The sequence below is a fragment of the Notolabrus celidotus genome, chromosome 18 (genome assembly GCF_009762535.1).
Source record: "Notolabrus celidotus isolate fNotCel1 chromosome 18, fNotCel1.pri, whole genome shotgun sequence".
Classification (NCBI taxonomy): Eukaryota; Metazoa; Chordata; class Actinopteri; order Labriformes; family Labridae; genus Notolabrus; species Notolabrus celidotus.
The window spans coordinates 7,495,380-7,515,668 of record NC_048289.1 but is presented as its reverse complement, the minus strand read 5'-3'; the positions used below and the strand labels follow the sequence as shown (position 1 = coordinate 7,515,668).

General features: G+C 41.7%; 3 protein-coding genes across 3 annotated transcripts in view; 1 reads left to right on the top strand and 2 right to left on the bottom strand.

Annotated features, from left to right (window-relative positions):
• Window positions 1–1,014: 1,014 nt before the first annotated feature.
• On the bottom strand, window positions 1,015–9,432 carry LOC117830589 (NLR family CARD domain-containing protein 3-like). The gene is made up of 9 exons (XM_034708793.1): window positions 9,242–9,432; window positions 7,825–7,924; window positions 7,377–7,496; window positions 6,275–7,094; window positions 4,207–6,010; window positions 3,946–4,119; window positions 3,679–3,852; window positions 1,821–1,867; window positions 1,015–1,696 (listed from the first exon to the last, which is right to left on the bottom strand). Exons 4-9 carry the CDS (start codon window positions 6,309–6,311, stop codon window positions 1,161–1,163), a joined length of 2,772 nt encoding a protein of 923 aa, XP_034564684.1. The 5' UTR covers window positions 6,312–7,094; window positions 7,377–7,496; window positions 7,825–7,924; window positions 9,242–9,432; the 3' UTR covers window positions 1,015–1,160.
• A 2,761-nt stretch (window positions 9,433–12,193) lies between these two features.
• LOC117830482 (1-phosphatidylinositol 4,5-bisphosphate phosphodiesterase delta-3-A-like) lies at window positions 12,194–13,450 on the top strand. The gene is made up of 3 exons (XM_034708621.1): window positions 12,194–12,354; window positions 12,578–12,803; window positions 13,416–13,450. Exons 1-3 carry the CDS (start codon window positions 12,307–12,309, stop codon window positions 13,448–13,450), a joined length of 309 nt encoding a protein of 102 aa, XP_034564512.1. The 5' UTR covers window positions 12,194–12,306.
• Window positions 13,451–13,971: 521 nt separating this feature from the next.
• The window catches only part of llgl2 (LLGL scribble cell polarity complex component 2), a 46,646-nt gene continuing 40,328 nt past the window's right edge, over window positions 13,972–20,289 (bottom strand). Inside the window, exons 22-27 of the mRNA XM_034707679.1 lie at window positions 19,195–19,339; window positions 19,076–19,104; window positions 18,849–18,896; window positions 17,357–17,399; window positions 16,343–16,404; window positions 13,972–16,253 (exon numbers count right to left, since the gene is read on the bottom strand). Of these exons, the coding sequence (XP_034563570.1) occupies window positions 16,365–16,404; window positions 17,357–17,399; window positions 18,849–18,896; window positions 19,076–19,104; window positions 19,195–19,339 (305 nt within the window). The 3' untranslated portion in view covers window positions 13,972–16,253; window positions 16,343–16,364. The remainder of the gene's footprint in view (window positions 16,254–16,342; window positions 16,405–17,356; window positions 17,400–18,848; window positions 18,897–19,075; window positions 19,105–19,194; window positions 19,340–20,289) is intronic.

The following is a 20,289-nucleotide window of genomic DNA, read 5'->3' as shown; positions in this document are numbered from 1 at the left end:
TGTCGTCGTGTTTTCTGAATTGCTGTATTGTTTTTGAATTTCCGTAGTGTTTTCTGATTTGCAGGTGTGTTTTCTGAATTGCCTTTGGGATTTGCACTTCAGGGCCACCGTACTTTTTTAACAAAACACAAATGTTACTTTAAATTTGAACCAGAATAAAACAAATGTCTATCATCTGCGAAAATAACATATTTTAAGTAATTGGTAACAATGCAAATATCATTGATGTAAATTATAAACAGTTTTGGACCAATCAACAATCTTAGCTTTATAAAGTGACACAGTATCATTAAATTGTACGCACTGCTGTCTAACCCATTCTTCTGTAATTTTCTCAATAATTTTCTGAGATCTATAGTATCAAAGCTTTCTGCAGGTCGATACACAAACCAATGGAATACTCGTTATTTGCGTTTGCAATTTCCTCCACCTTTGCATTACTATGTTTATTAGTGAAGCCAGAAGAAACAAATCAGTTATCTAAACTAGAAGCTTGTTTTAAAGATATAAAGGCGTGGATGACCAGAAATGTCCTACTCTTTACCTCTTATTGGCCCCAAACATCTCAGAGAGACTTTATCTAATAATATAACTACCTTTGACATCTGGTCCTGCTGGAGGTTTCTGCCTGTTAAAGGAAGTTTGTCCTTGTCGCTGTAACTTGCTAAATGCTACAAAGTGCTCTGCCCATGGTGGATTAAGATGAGATCAGACTGAGTCCTGTCAGTAAGAGGGGACTGGATTTTATCCGGTCTTGATGTTGGGTCTTTGTTAATAATATAACAGAGTACGGTCTAGACCTGCTTTGTTTGTATAAGTGTCTTGAGATAACGTTTGTTGTAATTTGGGCGCTATGCAAATAAAGATTGAATGATGTTGATACATGTGATGGCTGTGGGTATTAATACATTAATTTCTCCACTGTTCTATCTATTGTAACATGAGGTATGAAACATGTCTGAGTGAGGCCGGATGTTTTCACCAGAGAGATGTCAATAAGTTCAGTGAGCCAGGTTTTCATTGAGTTATGCTCTTTATTAACAGACATCCATACTGCAGAGACACAAACAGTCACATGATCAGCTGAAGGTTGTGTGTGTTAGTACAGAGGGTACACTGTTCTTCAGCAGCTGTTTGTGTAGAGAGGAGGAGACTCTCTGCTACACAGAACACAAACTGACTGAAGAATCACAAGACCACAACATAAACCCAGGATACAGAGGTTCAGTAAAAGTGGTGCTGAAGGTGTGGAGGAGGATCAGTGAGTCAGAGGAGACTCTGTAGAAGGACAGAGTTCCAGCCGGACAGTCCACATAAACTGCTACTCTGTGAGAAACAGAGGACGAGGAGAGAGGGAGGTCTGTTCCTCTGTTATTGTGACGGACAGAGTAACCTTCATCAGAGCAGCTCAGACTCCAGGACTGATCATTATATCCAAACTGAGAGTCAGTACTGTATCCTTTCCTGCTGATTCCTCTGTAACTCACTGATATATTAACCCCTCCTCTCCTCTCGACCTCCCAGTAACAGCGACCAGTCAGACCATCTCTACACAGCAGCTGAGACCAGAAGTCAAATCTGTCTGGATGATCAGGATGTAACTGATCCCCTCTCACACGTGTCACCTTCCTGTTGTCTTCAGACAGTCTGAGGTATCCGTGCGCTGTGTTTGAGTCCAGTGTGAGTTCACGGACATCTGATGGAGAGACAAAGACACAACACAGCAGCAGTTTATCATCAGACACACCTGAAGGCTTCATTCTTTGTTAGCTGGCAGTCTGCTGTTTGGTCATCATGAGTCAAACTGATTCCACACTTACACTTTTTCAGTCCAGGTTTTAACCACTGCTCTCCACCATGGTCCACCCTGGAGAAAGAAACACAGTCAGAGTGATGGTCAGTCCAACATGAGTCCTACCTGCTGTTCAACATGAATAGTGTTCCTCAGTTTATCCCTGTGACAAAGAAACAGGCTGAAACTCCTCTGAGCAAGCTGTCTCCATCACTCTGTCTCTTTTTCTGGCAGTGTTGAGATACTTGGGAAAAACAAGAAGAACTCAAAGTTTCAAAAAGAAGAGACTGGCTGTTGCTCTGTCCTCAAACATGGAGACTTTATTTTCCTCCTTTAAAAAGAGACTAATTTCAATTTGTAGGGCTTGTGTCTGTGTGTCTAAACAGTGTCTGCAGATTGAGATATGAAGTAGTGGGCTCTCTTCTTCTAAATATTGATGAAGATGAAATTAAACCTCTCATATGCACTCGTGACTGTGCGAGGCTCTTCTTGGATCATTCAGAGTCAGCCAGAGGAGAGGGAGTAGAAGCATCACACCTGGCACAGCAGGTGGATTCACTGCAGTGTGTGATGTACAGGTGACTAACACCTCTGTTTGTCTCTATGGAATTAATGCAGTGTAGGCATGTGGATGAATGTGTGTATATATGACGGAATATTAAAGCTTTTGATGATTTTTCCTAGGGCCAGAAGATAAAGGGAGAACAGCAAAGGCCCCAGAACAGACCCCTATGGTACACCAAAGGCCAGTGGAGAGGGTTCTGAGACAAAGTCTCCAATGGAGCCTGAGAAAGTTCTGCCAGAGAGGTATGATGATAACCAATGTAATGCTGTACCTGATATTCCCACCCAATCACAGAGCCTCCTTATCAGAATATGGTGGTCTATTGTGTCCAAGGTTGAGGTGAGGTCAAGAATCAGAGAACTTTAAGATGTCATTAGAGACCCTGAGTAGAGCAGTCTCCACAGACTGTTTTTACCAGGAACTGAAATTTGTCATAAACATTATGACTCTCCAGCACATTAGTGTTGTGGAATTTTCGTAGTCTCATAAACGTATGTAAGAATGTTGAACACTTACTGTATATCCTTCCAGTCTAAGTGTCAGGGGCAGAGTAACTTCCTTCCTATGTCATTAGACGCCACTGGGTGAAAGGCGAGACAGGGTCACTGTAGTAATAAAGGCCCTTCTCCTGGCTCCTGTCTTTATCTGTATGTTGTGACAGACTAAGTGTCTCCAGACTAGAACACTGTTTTTCTTCACAATTGTTTTGTTACTTCTTGTCCAAATATGAGTAACTAAATTTAGTGTTGTCTTTGGGGATAAATACCACGCCTGAGGGATTGTTTGACAGAATTGACATGACAATGCACTGCACTCTCCTGCCTGTGTATTGTTATGTTATTTCTCTTTGATCAAATTCTACATAAACTATTTTCAACGTAAGCCATCAGAGTCTCCTGAGTCATCTGTGTCCAGTGTCCAGTCTATTGATGAATTCCAAAACAGTTAGTAATTTGATAAGCTCCTTTTTTACTAATATTTTTTATTAAAGGGAATTTTTAGTTTGGTCTGTAGTTCATGTTTGTCTTATATACCATCACCTTAAAAAGTAAGCAAGCAAGAAAATACATATATGCACCACAAAAAAATATAGGAATAGATATCAGTGTGTGTGTGTGTGTGTGTGTGTGTGTGTGTGTGTGTGTGTGTGTGTTCTGCAGGGTCCCCCTCTACCAAATGGGGGCCCAGCAGAAAAAGTTTGGGAACTACTGTCTTGAAGGAATTAAAAAAAACCTTTTTTTATTTTTTTGTTTTTTTTTAGTGAACTGAGATGTTTTCTTCTCTGCATTCAGTGTTTAAGGTTCCTGTTGTCTGGTCATACCTCAGTGTTTTCAGTCTGCAGAGCGAATCCTCTAGTCCAGCGGACAGAAGCTGCACTCCTGAGTCTCCTGGATGGTTGTAGCTCAGGTCCAGCTCTCTCAGGTGGGAGGGGTTCGAGCTCAGAGCCGAGGCCAGAGAAACACAGCCTTCCTCTGTGATCAGACATCCTGACAGACTGGAGTTAGAAAATAAATCATGGAGTGATTACAATTCTACTGATTTTTACTATTTCTAAAAACCTGAAGCATAAAAACCAGGGAAACCTGACCTGAGAGTTTCCAGTTTACAGTGATGACTCTTCAGTCCAACGGACAGAAACTTCACTCCTGAATCCTGCAGGTCGTTGTAGCTCAGGTCCAGCTCTCTCAGACTGGAGGACGGGGAGCTGAGGACTGAGGACAGAGCTTCACAGCTTCTCTCTGACAGGTTACATCCACTCAGCCTGAAGAAGACGATGAGAACAAACAAATGGTTTCAGTTTTCATTAAAAGAATTAATTATATTTAAAATGTCTCACTCATGAACTCACACAGCTTTGTTGGAGGCTTTGATCACTGGCAGCAGCTTCAGAAGAGCCTCCTCTGAATCAGAGTATTCCTTCAGGTCAAACACGTCCAGATCTTTCTCTGAGGACAGTAAGATGAAGACCAGAGCTGACCACTGAGCAGGAGACAGTTTCTTTGTAGAGAGGCGTCCTGATCTCAGGGACCATTGGATCTGCTTCACTAGAGAACGATCATTCAGTTCATTCAGACAGTGGAACAGATTGATGCTTCTCTCTGCAGACAGATCCTCACTGATCTTCTTCTTGATGTACTGGACTGTTTCCTGATTGGTCTGTGAGCTTCTTCCTGTCTGTCTCAGCAGACCCTTCAAGAGAGTCTGATTGGTCTGCAGAGAAAGACCCAGGAGGAAACGGAGGAACAAGTTCAGGTGTCCGTTTGTACTCTGTAAGGCCTGGTCTACAGCACTCTGATGGAGACGTTTCAGTGTAGGTTTGTCCCTAAAGATTCTAGAGATCAGGGATGTTGGTTGTTCTTCTTCCATCAGGTTGAGTCCAGAGTTGGTGAAGGTCAGATGGACATGAAGAGCAGCCAGAAACTCCTGAACACTCAGGTGGATGAAGCAGAACACCTTGTCCTGGTACAGTCCTCTCTCCTCTTTAAAGATCTGTGTGAACACTCCTGAGTACACTGAGGCTTCCTTGATGTTGATGCCACACTCTGTCAGATCGGACTCATAGAAGACCAGGTTTCCTTTCTGCAGCTGCTCAAAAGCCAGTTTTCCCAGAGACTTGATCATCTCCCTGCTCTCTGGACTCCAGAGTGGATCAGTCTCAGCTCCTCCATCATACTTGATGCTCTTCAGTTTGGACTGGACCACCAGGAAGTGGATGTACATCTGAGTCAGGGTCCTGGGCAGCTCTCCTCCCTCTCTGGTCTTCAGCACCTCCTCCAGAACTGTAGCAGTGATCCAGCAGAAGACCGGGATGTGGCACATGATGTGGAGGCTTCGGGATTTCTTGATGTGGGAGATGATTCTGCTGGCCTGCTCCTGGTCTTTGAATCTCTTCCTGAAGTACTCCTCCTTCTGAGGGTCAGTGAACCCTCTGACCTCTGTCTCCATGTCAACACACTCAGGAGGGATCTGATTGGCTGCTGCAGGCCGTGTAGTGATCCAGAGGCGAGCAGAGGGGAGCAGGTTCCCCCTGATGAGGTTTGTCAGCAGCACATCCACTGTGGTGGACTCTGTAACATCAGTCAGGATCTGATTGTTGTGGAAGTCCAGAGGAAGTCGACACTCATCCAGACCGTCAAAGATAAACAAGACCTGGAACTCTTCAAACCTGCAGAGTCCTGCTTCTCTGGTTTGAGTAAAGAAGTGATGAACAAGTTCCACCAAGCTGAACTTTCTCTCTCTCAGCACATTCAGCTCTCTGAAGGTGAGGGGAAATGTGAACTGGATGTCCTGGTGGGCTTTGTCTTCAGCCCAGTCCAGAGTGAACTTCTGTGTTAAGATGGTTTTCCCAATGCCAGCCACTCCCTTTGTCACCACTGCTCTGATTGGTTGATCTCTTCCAGGTGAACCTTTAAAGATGTCTCCTTGTCTGATGGTGGTCTCTGGTCTGTGTGGTGTCCTGGATGCTGCTTCAATCTGTCTGACCTCATGTTCATCATTGACCTCTCCAGTCCCTCCCTCTGTGATGTAGAGCTCTGTGTAGATCTGGTTCAGAAGGGTTGGGTTTCCTGCTTTAGCGATCCCCTCAAACACACACTGGAACTTCTCCTTCAGGTCAGACTTCAGTTTACGTCTGCACTCTGGAACAACGGTTCCTGAAAGAACAAAAGAGAAATGTGATGAAGGATCTGAAGCTACAATCAGTCTAATGAATTTACACTTTCAGACAACAGGATGGATTTGATTTTCCTCCTCTCTTAAATCTCTTCAGCACATCAGCTGTGAACAGTTCCTCACAGCTCATAGATGTGATACAAATGTGTGCATCATATTAACAGCAGAGTTTGAAATGTAAACCTCTCCCATGTTCATCTCTATTTCCTCTCTCCATCATGTTAAATGTGTTCAAATCCTCTTACTGCTCTGCAGACAGTCAGCCAGCTCCTCCTGCTTCATTCTCCTCAGGAAGTGCAGAGTGATCTCCAGAAAGGCCTCTCTGCTCCTCCTCTGCTCTTCATCCTCATCCTCCCTCTGACCCTCTAAGCATTCTGGGTAATCTGGACTCAGAGCTCTCTGGATCTCCTTCAGCTCGGTCTTTACAAAACTGATGATGTTATCCTGGAGCAACTGCACCAACAAAATAGAACATCAAATCATCTGTGACAGACAGAGAGCCTGCTGGTCTGCAGAATGCAGCATGGAGACTGGATCACAATGCTGCTTCAGGATTTAGTCTGTGGATGGGCCTGTCTTCTACAAATCAAGTTTCTATGAAATGAACTTCCTGTTGGATGAATCTCCTGGTGTGCTTTCATCCAGAAAAAGTCTGCAGTGACTTTAGATCTGATGTGTATATTAGGATGAAGCTGAAAGCAGCAGCTGTCATTAACATGAAGCAAAGTGTTTCTGGTTTTTTAACCTCAAACTAGACTCACTTTGTGAACTCTGCTACCAAAGTCTGAGTCTGTGTGAGAGCAGCATGACCTCTGACCTCTGACTGTATGCAGCTCAGAAATGTAAGGCTTCATTCAGTCAGTCAAACACTGAGTGTGAAGAGAATTCAGGCAGAGATGATGTTTGCAGTGTGATCAGGAAACAGAAACATCCAAACAGAATGAGTGTGTGCTCTGATTCTCAGGAGGAGCTGTGTTTGTACATTTACTCACCATCAATATGGAGTCCAGCTGTGTTTGATGCTGCTGGGCAGACTGACCAATGGGAGCCTCTGATCTCTGAACTCTGTGGAACAGATATAATATCATGTAGTGTATATAATATAATGACACACAGTGTTGATGTGATAGATTCTATGTAGTGGATCCTGGTAGAAACACTGCTGGATCCTCCTACAAACACAGGACACACATGAAGAAACATGCTGAGTTAGTTCTGCCTCCAATCCTGTTTACTGGATCCTGATAGAAACTCAAAGAGTGACAAATGTTCACCTTGACAGAGAAAACACCAACCACAGTTAGAAATATTTCACACACAACAGGAAGTTCACTTTGAGAGTCTTACCTTTCATCAGTACTCATCTCTCCAGATTTAAACTCCATGAATCGACCAATAGACCAGTCACTCTTTAAGGATGCACAGCTGGGTCCAGGTCTAGGAGAGTCTGGTATCTCATGTTGGACTCTGACAGAATCACAAACAATGATGAACAAACATGAACTCTGAAAATCTTCCAGGTTTCAGTGCTGCTGAAATTTACTACAACACTTTCTAGTACATGCTGGTACATGCTGCTGCTCTGGCCTTCAACACACACACACACACACACACACACACACACACACACACACACACACACACACACACACACACACACACACACACACACACACACACACACACACACACACACACACACACACACACACACACACACACACACACACAGTGATGTAAGTGCTGAGCTCTGACATGGAGCAGAGTCATGGACAGGTGGAGATCCTCATCTCACCTCTGAGCTTCATGTTCCCCACACAGAGTGCTTTTAGAGGGAGGGTCTCCCTCCTCTCCCTCCTCTCCATCCTCACACTGATTCATAGCAGAGCCTCCACCTTCACACAAACACAACAACATGTTCATCATTACAACAAGCTTTACACCACAGACACACACTGCTCTCTGACACACTGTAACTCTGGATTCTACCACCAGATGGAGCCACATTCATTATATTCCTTTATTACCCAGCTCTCGTACTGATCTTCTGGCTGTGCAAGATGCTTGATTCTGATTGGTCAAATTCCTTGGCAACCCCTTGGTGACCATGATAAACTTTCACCGATGTGAGCAGCACCAGAGGCAAACTAATCACACGTCATTTTAAATCAATCTGCGGAAAACAGATCTGGCACACTCAGCCTCTGCTTGTTGACACCATACGGTCTATGGTGGAAGGTGAGTTAAATCCTAAACCTAAAACTTTAAGTTACTGGTCGCTATATAGAAATTTAAATCATGAGTGGTGGTGATGAAAGCAGCAGGGTTCAAAGTTGAAACATTTCCCTTGTTTATTTTTAAAGGTGTGTGAACAAGCGGCAAACTCCGGTCTCAAATGATGAAGCCAATGCGGAAGTGCTATAAACTGCAATACATCGAAAATCCGCTTGAGGCTGGCTGCAGAAACACTGGAAACCACATTGATATGAATGGGAAAAAGACGATCTTTTTAGCATTAATAAACATGTTTACAGCCTGGTTCAACACCCTACAAAGCTAATCTCTCTAATGGCATACACTGTACGGGGGTGGATTTTTTTCTAACGTGACGGTTCAGAGGATATTAAGATTACGAGTTTTGCCCAAATAAGGATATGACTGGCGTGACTAAAACAGCCATTGGCTAAGAGGCTCACACTACGTCACACTCTGCCTAGTTGAGTTCCGCATTACCAATATGGCTGCTGCCGTCGATTTGCTTCAAAACAGCTCTCAGGAACAGATGGGTAACGTCACGGATACTACGTCCATATTTTATACAGTCTATGTGTGTGAACCACAGAGCTCAGAGAATGAGAGCTGAATGAGGAAAGTTTCATGTTAAATCGACCGCAGCCTGGGACTATTTTTAATAAATGTAAACATAAATCATTCTAAATCAATAAAATAATCTTTTAATCAAGTTTTTTTTTTTGCCAATATATCTGTATCTTAATTTAGTAGCCATGTAATAAGCTGGATTATGTATGGGTCTTGTCTTATGTCACTCTGTCAGTATTCTATTTCCCATAACCACATGCTACATTATCCCTCACTTGATGAAGCTTTCCTTCTGGATGACTAGAGAGCTCATCTGGATCCATTTAGAGTTCAGTTCAACATGAAGACATGAGAAAACTTTTAGTTTGATGTTGAATGAAGAAAGTACTCACCAGGTGAATTCAGATACACTTCCTGCTTCATCTGTAGAAGAACCACAGAGAGAGACTGTGGTGGAAAAAATGATTAAAGAGATGGACAACAAATTAACCTTTGTCTTGTTAATAAAATACCTTTACAAACAGCTCAGAGCCGACAGAGTACAGAGTCTTCTCTCTGCTGACTGAAGCTGTACTGTCGGCTCTGAGCTGTTTGTGGTTTCATATCATCATTCACATGCTGTCTTCACAGCGAACCAGTGATAGTTCCTCTTTTAGTAGCAACAGAGCACTGACTGCACCTTGTCACACATCCTGTTTCCCAGAGCCCTCAATACTGCACACCACGTGACATAAAGCACACTCCACATTAGAATAAGGTTTTAATCTTACAACAAATATGATTAAACATGAAACATGGTCAATCATACATCATTTACAGTAACTATCCATCTCAACACTCTGCAGCTGCCCCTCCTTCATCAGTTCATCATCATCAGTCTGAGGACGCCATCACGCTCTCACCTCTGAACAGTCACATTGCAACCACAGACAGCAGGAACTTGCAGAGACTTCCTGTCAGTACATGATTGAGAAAGCTCTGAATGATACATAATAATATCTGATCTCACTCCTACTCATACTGACACATGGAAACAATCATTTTAGCTTTCAGTCTTTAGAAATGTTCTTTGATATGCTGTTTAATTCCAGAGGAGATCAGTCAGTAAAGAAAAGCCCTCAGACATCTAGTTCATCTCTGGTCGTTGAGTCAACATGTTTCAAGGAAAGGTCAACACTGATAATCTTTAGTACAAACTCTTTTCTGACAGAGATTAGCTTTCAGAGGTTAGCTGATGGATGATGCTCGTTTTAAAGCAGCAAACACAGTTGAACTCTTTGTTGTTAGCATTTGTCTGTAAGATCATGGTCTTTCTTCAGCTTGAAACAAACTGAACAATGACCACTGTTGGCTGAGTTTGTTCATTTGATACTGTGATATCTGATTACTCATGAACTCAGACCTCTCCTTCTCCATCTGCTCCTGGATTAAAGACTTTCTCTTAGAGCGCCCACAGAGAGTTAAAACTGGCCTCTACACCTCCATCACTCTCAGCACTGGCTCCCCACAGGGCTGTGTGCTGAGCCCACTTCTCTTCCCCCTGTACATGTACGACTGTCAGAGTGATGCTCAGTGAACAACCTAAGCACTGAACACCACAAAACGAAGGAGATGGTAGTGGACTTCAGGAGGAAACGGGAGATAGACCCACCCCCCCTCTGCATCAATGGAGTGTGCCTGGACAGAGTGCAGACCAAGCGGCAACCTCCGGTCTAAAAATGAGTCCAATGCGGAAGTGCTAAAAACTGCAGGCTCAAAGTCCGCCTCTTTTCTTTTTCGTGTGACAGCAGCAATATGGCTGCCGTCGCCGACTGGCCCCAAAACAGCGCTTCAGAAACAGATGGGTGACGTCTCAGATACTATGTCCAAATTTTATACAGTCTATGTTGCAGACCATCAAATTCCTGGGAGTTCATGTCTCTGAGAACCTCTCCTGGTCACCCAACAGCACAGCTACCATAAAAAGGGCACAACAGAGGATTTACTTCCTCAGACTGCTGAGGAGGAACAATGTGGAGAGGAAGCTGCTAGTGGGGTTCTACAGAGCAACCATAGAGTGTCCTCACGTACTGTATCACAGTGTGGAATGCAGGCTGCACCACTGCAAAGAAGTTCTCTGCAAAGAATCATCAGGTCTGCAAAAAAGATCACCGGCTGCCCCCTGCCCCCTCTGGACGAACTCGCCACCTCACGCTACATAAACAGAGCAAAAAACATCATTGCAGACCCCTCCCACCCTGGTCACCCCCTTTTTGAACTGGTACCACCTGGCAGACGCCTCAGAACTGCCAAATCCTGAACCACCAGACTCAGAGACCGTTTCTTCCCCACAGCCATGAGCACACTCAATAAACAAAAACCAAACAAGGTTTTTCCCTGCTAGTACACACTGCGCACTTTGCTGCACATAGACAGTTTTTATATTTACTTATTACACTGTGACTCTTTACCTTTTAAATTGTTTTTATGGAATGTCCTGTCTTTATTGAATGTGTGTATTTGTTTGTCTGTGAATGCATTATTTGGATGAGTGTCAATATCAGTTTGGTTGTAACACTACAATGACTATCAAGGCTCCTGATTCTGATTCTATGACTTATTGAACTGCTAAATGTCGTGTGTGAAGATTATATTGTAGAATCATCCGTGTTCAAGCAGCTCGTGTCTCATCTGTCTGTTCTTTCAGTGATATGGACGTTTCATATTGCTCGTTTCCACTTTTAGCCTTTCATCAGGTTGAGAAGGATTTTAGAGCACGACTTGTTTGATTGTTGAAGGGCTTGAACTCTGATGTTGCACATTTACATCAAAATGAAGAAACATTAAATAAGAGAAGACCAGTGAGCATGAGCAAAGCAACGATGGGGTCATGCTGTAATAAAGAAACTCCATGATTCCAAAAACAGTAGACCATCTGCTCGATGACTGTGATTTATTTCATGGTTTCTACCACTTCAGATACGATTGATGTTCATATAATACAGAGGTATTGGTGATGTTTTCTGAGTGTGTTATTGCAGCTCTCACTTATAAAACTGGATGTTCTACGTTCAAACATATTTCAGCAAAAATCATCAAAACATGGTATTGATAATGTTTGGTATTGGTATGAGCTTGTTGAAGTTGCACTGGCACATTAGGGCTCCGCAATCAGACGTAGAGCTCTGATCTGCAGGACACTGCAGTGTGTCACAAGGGTCAGTGGAGCTGAATTGGCATGCTTCATGGGTATAACATGATGCATCTGAAACACATTAAGGCTGGCTACTTGATGACTGAGGAGACCATTGAGTAAATGCTTCAAACACTGGGAAGCTACCCATCTAGAGCAACCGAGGTGCTGTATCTGGTTCACGCAGACAAACTCAGCAGATTCTGATTGGTTCATCAAAACTTTTCTCATAATTCAGAGCCAGTTACCAAGGTGAGCTATGATGAAGTCCAAACACTGCAGCAGATGATCAACATTGACCTGAATGACCAGTGCGCACACAACCTCTGTCAGGTAACACACACACACACACACACACACACACACACACACACACACACACACACACACACACACACACACACACACACACACACACACACACACACACACACACACACACACACACACACACACACACACACACACACACACACACATCCTCAGGGTCTCTGTCTGAATGAAAGTGATTCATGATTAAGCTCTGCTCTGATAAACAACATTTCTCCTCTGACAGAAATGTGACAAATTAGCTGACGGTCGTCTGGATCACGGAGAGATTGAAGTTTTCTGCAGGGAGTTGTTACGGAGACCGGAGCTGGATGCTGTGTTTATTCATTACTCTGCTAATGGCTGTGTGCTGTCCACTGTGGACCTGAGGGACTTCTTCAAGGACCAGGGGGAGGATGCTTCAGTCACCCACGCCCAGAGCGTCATCCTCGCTTATGAGCTCAATGAATGGGGTACAGTACAAAGTTACAATATCTGACAGAGAACATGCAGTTATCTGGTGAGCTGGATATTACCTGCCCAGCTCCAAACTGGAAACACAAAATCGTCTGACAAGAAAAAAAATGTTGAGAAGCTGGAAACACAGAGATGTTTGATAGTGGGAATTAACAAAGGTGGCCAGTAGATTAGAGCGCAGAAGAACCAGTTCATGACCCCAAATGGTTACACCATGCAAAAATTTGAAAACTAGTTTTGTTCTCCTCTTGAGGAAAGACTTCAGAAAGCTTGATTTTGACTTTTGACTAATCTGCATCATGATGTTATTATTGAAGCAAACTTAAATGCTGTTCATCACAAAATATCAGTTTGTCAGGTTCATACACCTGAAGTATGCTAGAGTGAAGCCTCTGTGGAGCTTCCTGTTTACAGTGAAACTGAGACTCACCAGGGACAGATGAATAGGTATTCCTCCGTGGTGGTGAGGACTTTTTTCTTCTTTTGCTCTGAACACATCGTCCCTTCTGACCAAGCTGCAGTAAACTATGTAGAAATGTAAATATTTAGCGATAACAAGCAGTCACATTTTGGATTTAAATGTTCCCTTGCTTACCCCATCGGTGAAGTGACGGTTGCCTTCAATGTCAAGAAGCTCCTGTGATGCATGATAAGTATGATCCTCCATTTGCCAACTTTTACCTTCAAAAACATCGATCAATTAAGGTTCTGCGCACAACAACTCTCTTCTTCTTATTCCAACTGGTGCTTTTCTCACAGTCACTCTCTAAATACAAAAACACGTATGATACTATTTGTCCGATATGTGCTACTGTACAAACATGGCGGTGTGGAAGTGGACCTGCTCCTATGTGGATATAAAAGGCTCATTCTAAGATAATTAAACAAAATGATTCTTATAATCAGGCAATTATACACTTATTTAAAAGCACTTATGAATATTATATTCCATTTCTACAAAGTCTGTTCTGATACCTGATGTTTAATACGACACACTGCACCTTTAAGATGAAGAGTTCTGTAGATTTTAATTAGACGCAGGGTCGAGTGAACCACCAGGCCCTGACTTTGAGGAACAAAGGTGTTGGCTGTCATCTGATGAACCAGCGGCCTAAAGAGTACATGTGTGACTTCATAGAAGAAGAATAAAACCAGACACGTTAGTTCTGCAGAAAAAAACATGTAATATTTATCCACAAAAAGGACTGTAGTGTGAGGTTACAAATCAAAAAACAAAAAATTAGGGTTCTTGATCAGTTCACTACAAAAATATATTCTAGGCTGATGCTAAAATACCCAGCATTCTGAGACACAGTACCAAAATATGATCTAAGTTAGCAGCCAACCCCGTTACAACAGGCCCACAGGTACAGACTGAGTCACATACATACTGTATATATTAAACACATTTCACTAAAGTAGCTTACAATTACATTCCTAAATTACATTATTCATTGTTGGAATAAAAAAAAAAGGTTTACATAAAAATAATTAAAAACCAAAACCACGTAGAAAGCTTTCCCCCCAAAAGTTACAGCATCGTGGAGAAGTACCGACGGCCGGTTAGAGTCTCAGAGCGGACGGGAGGAGACAGGGCTGAGTGAGCAGAGGAACACGGGTATCATACAGTTCGTAATGCTATCACTAATCAATTTATATCAACTAAAGAAAATACACGTTCTCATTGTGGTTCCACAAACATTATTCTTTTCTCTTCTGGGGCAAAAGTGAAAACTATTTCCCTTAACAGTTCATCAGGAAGTCATGAGGAAGCCCATTTCTGCAAAATGTTAGGAATAAATAATGATTACATATTCACCTGGGCAAGCTTTGGTTTGTGAAAAGTCAGGGTGAGATTTAAAAAATGATGAGTTAACTTTACAAAAGAGACCAAGAGTATGAACATTATGAGCCAAAGTCAAGTTAGTCAGTCAGGCATGTGAGACTGACTCATCAAATTTAGATTTAACTCAACTTTTTATTAAAAAAAGCCTTAAAAAATTAATACAAAAATAAAAATGCTTAATTTAGACTTTAAGGCTGAGGATTAGAGCCTCAGGTTGTTTACGGTCTTAACTTCTTTTCACATTCTGACTTGTTTTTCTTTGAATTCTGAGACTAAAGTTAAAATAACTAAAAAAGTTCAGACCTCGAAACATGGCACTACTTGTTGGGATGATATTGAAATCTGCAGTCAGGATTCTGACCTTTTTTCATAGAACTATAAAATCAAGGTCGGAGGTCTGACTATTTTGAGAATATAAAGTCCGACTTTACTAAAAAAATTGATAAAAAAGGATCAAATTTTAAACCTTAATTTTGGAACAAAATGTCTGAATACTAACATTAATTTTTGAAAAAAAACACCTAAATCCTGATTTAAATCTTAGAATTCAGAAAGAAAAGTCAAAATTTGTATTTTCATTTAATTCTGAGTCTAAGACAGATGTCAAAATATGAAAAAAAAAAAAACAAAAAAACAATTCAGACTTGAAATGGCTCCAAAATTGGATTATGGCCATTGGAAAAAGAAGTCCCATTTAAAAAGTCAGAGTTCCAACATTAATGTCACTTTTTAAAAACTTTGTCTCTAAATTTGGATTTCTTTTTCATAGAATTCAGACTTCTTCCTCAGAATTCAAAGATTGAAGTCAGAATTATAAGAAAATAGTCAGACCTCATTTAAATGATTTTTGTCCTGAACCTGCTCTGTGTGACTCAGTTTCGTATTTTTTGGCATCACATACATTTCTATCACAGTCAGTCCTCACATTATACTACTCTTTCTTCCCTCTGCAGAAATGTGCTTCCATGGTGTGACTCGGAGGTTACTTCAAATTCAAAAAGAAAACAGGCACAAGTTACAGAAAATTCAAGCTACAAAATCTTCTCAGCAACATTATTCAAACCTTCCCCACATTCCCTTCCAGCTGTTTGTCCATGTGGGGAGATGAAGGCCTGTGAGACTGCACAGCAGGGGGAAGAGTTTTGATTGGACGAACCATTTCTTGGTGAAAGGCTGGTGGTGATAAAAGGCTTTCAGGATGCAGGTGTGGAGGATATCAAAGAGCTTCAACAGGTGGCAGTTTGGAGATGCTGGTTGGGTGATTTTGGCGTTGGTCTCATGTCAGGAATGTGCTTCATGTAGCTTTGGGTTAAATGATTGTGACCGTGCTGTGGCGGTGTGTGTGTACAGCGCGTGGTCTTCAGGCACAGGTGGTGTCTCTTCCTCCGCCCTCTGTCTGCACCGTGAGTGAGCCTTCAAACAGCAGACTGGTGCACTAAAGCTCGACTGTCAGGAGCCCTTTGGTGTCTCTGTGCGAGCTGAGAGAGGGGAGGTCAGTCACTGAGGCGAGGGGTCAGGGGTCAGTAGTGGTTTTGTCAGCGGAGCAGGAGGCGAGAGCTGCTACAGGACTGCAGTTATTACATCATCGTGTCCTTTCAGACTGAGGAGAGAGAACAGGAAGAGGAAATAAACACACACATAATGTTGTTTTAGTACCAACTGTAAAATCTGCTGTGACCTTTGTCTCACCTCAGCTGTCCAGTGATGTCTCTCAAGCTACAGCACTGTTCACATTATTCTCCTGGAAAGACCTGTGACAAGCGGACAACAGATTTAATCAACAGAGACACTCACAGTAGGAGTTACACTGACTTCACCCGCTCACTGGATAATAAGATGGACAACATGTTTCAACCTCTATTAGAAAAGTGAAGCCAAAGTTCACCACACTGGTGATGTTGTTCTAGAGTGAGAGTCTGTGGTAAAGAAGTAAATAAAGATGGGAAGAGGTTCACCTCTCTGTGAGAGACTGCGTGAGCAAATAGTTCAACTGTTTCAGAAAAATGTTCCTCAGAGTGAAATGACAAATGAGTGGATTTCATCATCTACAGTACATAATATCATTCAAAGATTCAATCTGGAGATATCTCTGTGCTAAAGGGACAAGGACCAAAACCAAGACTGGATGGACCTGATCTTCAGGCTGTCAGGCAGCACTGCATTCAAAACAGACATGACTCTGTAGTGGGAATCACTGCATGGGCTCAAAATCACTTCTGATAACTATTGTCTGTGAACATCTACCATGAAATGAAACCACAGAGGAAATATAAGTGTCTGCACATGTTTAATTGACTAAAAATGAACTTAATTTAAAGAACTAATAAAGACAGACATAGTTTGTTCATGGCTCTGTTTACAGAATAGTTTTGGATCAGTATAATGTGTCTGTTTGTTGGTAAAATGTCACAAAAAATATTAAGATTTTGTATTTTTTATGTCACTTCAGTTTACAGGACTGTATATTGTTTTGGTTTAGGTTGTACATGTTGGAGGTTTTGAGGCATTTGAAGAACCTCAATGATAATGTAGGCACCTGCATATAATTTTTACAGAGTGAACTCTAAAGAGATTCCCATATAAAGATAAAGATAAAGATACAGATGTGTGTGTAATGGGCCCAGATTGACTAACAAAGACAGAGGTTAGTCTCTTATTTATTTTAAGTGTGGAATCATAACAGAAAAAGTGTCTGATACTCACGTTTGGTCTCCTTCTAGTGACTTCTGGATCTCTTGAAGTACCTCTGCAAAAAAAAAAAAAAGAAAATGTCAGTCTGCAGCCGTTTGGTCACTACAGCACTTTTTTCTTGAATCTAATGGAAGTTATATAATCATGCAATAAGATCAGGGATGGGGGTTGATGAGATTTTATTGCTACCAATGCCTTTATCGGTTCCCTTATCAATTCCTGTGGTTCTTCTGTGTGGGAAAGAATAGGTCTTTACAGGTTTTCTGTCAACAGCACTAATTTTATAAGAGTCTCTGCACACAGAACAAAAGAAACAACTTCTCTGTAGTTGGGAGGTAACATGGCTAATAAAAACACCAGAACTTGTTTCACCACCACCATCAAACAGGATCAGATGAGAAGATGTTTGTACAGCGTTTGTTTTCTTTAAGATCTTTATTTATTTTTTATCTAGTTCAAATTTTAGTCACTTTGTATCTATTCTATTTTATTTATTTTAAGTAAAGTATCTTATTCTTTTTAATGGTTCAATATTTTAGTGTTTTTTTAATCTTAGTCATTTTTTTTTATTATGGTGAGCTTAATTTCCTGTGTTGATTTTTAACATTTTATTTAACCTCCAGTGTTTCCTCATTAAGATATCATGAGAGTGTTTCCTCAGTTCATTCAGCAACTTTTTTTTTGTTTTTCATTTATTTATTTTTAGTATTATTATTATTATTATTATTATTATTATTGCATATATTGGGATCTTAACCATAGGATTGTGGGGTGGGTTTGGAGTCGGGCTGGGGCTGGGATTAGGATGGGGGGTCTTTATATATATATATATATATATATATATATATATATATATATATAGTCTAATGTCCAAATAAATTCATCAGATATGTCTTTAAAGGTAAACCAAAGGCATTAGCGAGAGATGCATCCAGCTGATGCTCGTCAGTTAACATGGTAACTGTTTTAACTGAAACATCGGCGGTGTAAAGCGTCAAACACACGGCCCTCCTGATATTTAATACCATGTAGCATTGATAAATGTTTCAGCATGCTGCTGGTGTTTCCACCCTTAATTAAAATGACAAAGACATTGTAACTTTGCACTGTTAGCATCATTTTGTGTTCCTGTCTCCTGTTCCCCATGATTACTTCCTTGGTTAACTCTGCACTGACATCCTCTCGTGTTTTGTGAGGTTATTATTTTAGAAGGTACGACGAATGAAGTGGAAGGCATTGATAAGGGAACCGTTAAGCATAAAGGCATGAACTAGCTGGAACCAGTTCTTGATTCCCATCACTCGATGGGATGCTGTCTGGGAAGCATTGCTGAGAAAGGTGTGTCTGATGACGATGATTGGAGCAGAAAGCTGACACACCGGTTAGGAGAGGCAGCACATGGGGCTGATTCAGCTGAAGCCAAACATTAAAGATTCAAATAAACAGAAAACAGTTTCATGGTTTAAAACGCTCTGCTCTGTTTCTTTGTCTATCGAGTACTCACGCTCGTCATTCAGCAAAGCATGCTCCATAACACGTCTAGCTGCACTCTCTGGAACACACAGGCAGCAGGCAGAGGACACGTCAGTACAGTCAGCCACAGACAAAGTGTGTGTGTGGGAACACAGACGGACAGCAAAAGCACAGAGTTTAAAAACATCAAAGAGAACACTACATGTCAGCCATCAGCACGTGCATGATCAGAGATGAAGCTGATGTTAGACGTGTTACCTGCGTCTTCACTGTCGAGTCTGGTGCTTCTAGAAGGAGAGAGAAGATAAACAGTCATGAGGAAAGGAAAGGTAGTGTGTGTGTGTTTCACTGTAGAGACTTTAAGTGACAGTGCATACCTGTGAGTTGATGATCCTCCGTCAGAGTGAATCCTACGTTTAGAGCCTGATTGAAGAGGAAGTTCGACCAGACAGCGAGGCTCCACCAGGAAGCGCGTGGACAGAGAGAAGCGTTCAAACTCAGATGGAGAGATTAAGTAGAAGCCTGATAGAAGAAATAATAGATATTCAAACGAGCAGTTCACAGATGGCATCCATCAGAAACAACACAGACTCATGTGTAATCCAGCTGCTGACAGAAATCTGACAACAACTAGAAGTAGACAACACAGACAGAGAGCAGACTCTCTGCAGACACACACACCACCACACACCACCACACACCTCCTCTGAATTATGAGTGATGACACTCTGGAAATGTTTATTTTGAGTGTACATGTATTTAAGAAAATTTTATTAATTTTGTGTTTTATTACTATGAACAGTTACATTAATTGTTGGTCTGTGTTCAGAGACTGTCTCTATACCAGCACTGTGGCAGGCTGGAAATGAAAATGATCAAGGCTTTAAAAAATGAAACATTTTTGAGCCTAGGAGTTCATTTTTTGTTGCTGTGGCATCATTAAAGATTGATTTTTACTGGTATCATTTAGTCTAAAAAACTAAACTAGTTTGCATTCCCAGGAACTCCCTTTGTGTTTCAACAGCTGTGTAAACTCCACAAACACTGTTACATTCAGCTGAAGGTCTCCAGTATACAGGGTCACTTTTAAAACCGTAACACCGGGAGAGACGCATTCACGGTGGGCTGAGATAAGACTACTACAAGCTGCTACACCAAGTGAATCACAGCTTCTTCTTTTGAAAAGTACACACACATACAAAAAATATAGAACAAATAAAAACTAATGAAAGAAAGAGAAATCAAGTGAATCACAGATGTGTGTGATGTTATTGTGGACGGCGGGCGGAATAAAAACACTACGGTTAATCTACCAATCAGACACGTTCAGCATTGCAAGCCCTGCCCCCCGAAAGCCCCGGGGCTTTTTGAAAAGTACTAACCCCAAACTAAATTCAGCCCCTGGGTACACTGGTCAAAACCTAGTTCCGGGGTAAAGTTCCTCCGGTCGAAAAACGCCTATATTGAGGTTC

What these genes read in the sequence shown, in the direction of transcription:
- LOC117830589 (XM_034708793.1), bottom strand. Translation starts at nt 6,311, where the DNA reads ATGAAGCAGGAGGAGCTGGCTGACTGTCTGCAGAGCA. An exon ending in GGCTGACTGTCTGCAGAGCA is followed by an intron (nt 6,011 to 6,274) that starts GTAAGAGGATTT and finishes TTGTTCTTTCAG; the next exon opens with GAACCGTTGTTCCAGAGTGC. An exon ending in AAAGCCTCCAACAAAGCTGT is followed by an intron (nt 4,120 to 4,206) that starts GTGAGTTCATGA and finishes CGTCTTCTTCAG; the next exon opens with GCTGAGTGGATGTAACCTGT.
- LOC117830482 (XM_034708621.1), top strand. Translation starts at nt 12,307, where the DNA reads ATGATCAACATTGACCTGAATGACCAGTGCGCACACAACCTCTGTCAG. An exon ending in GCGCACACAACCTCTGTCAG is followed by an intron (nt 12,355 to 12,577) that starts GTAACACACACA and finishes CTCCTCTGACAG; the next exon opens with AAATGTGACAAATTAGCTGA. An exon ending in TTATGAGCTCAATGAATGGG is followed by an intron (nt 12,804 to 13,415) that starts GTACAGTACAAA and finishes CCATCGGTGAAG; the next exon opens with TGACGGTTGCCTTCAATGTC.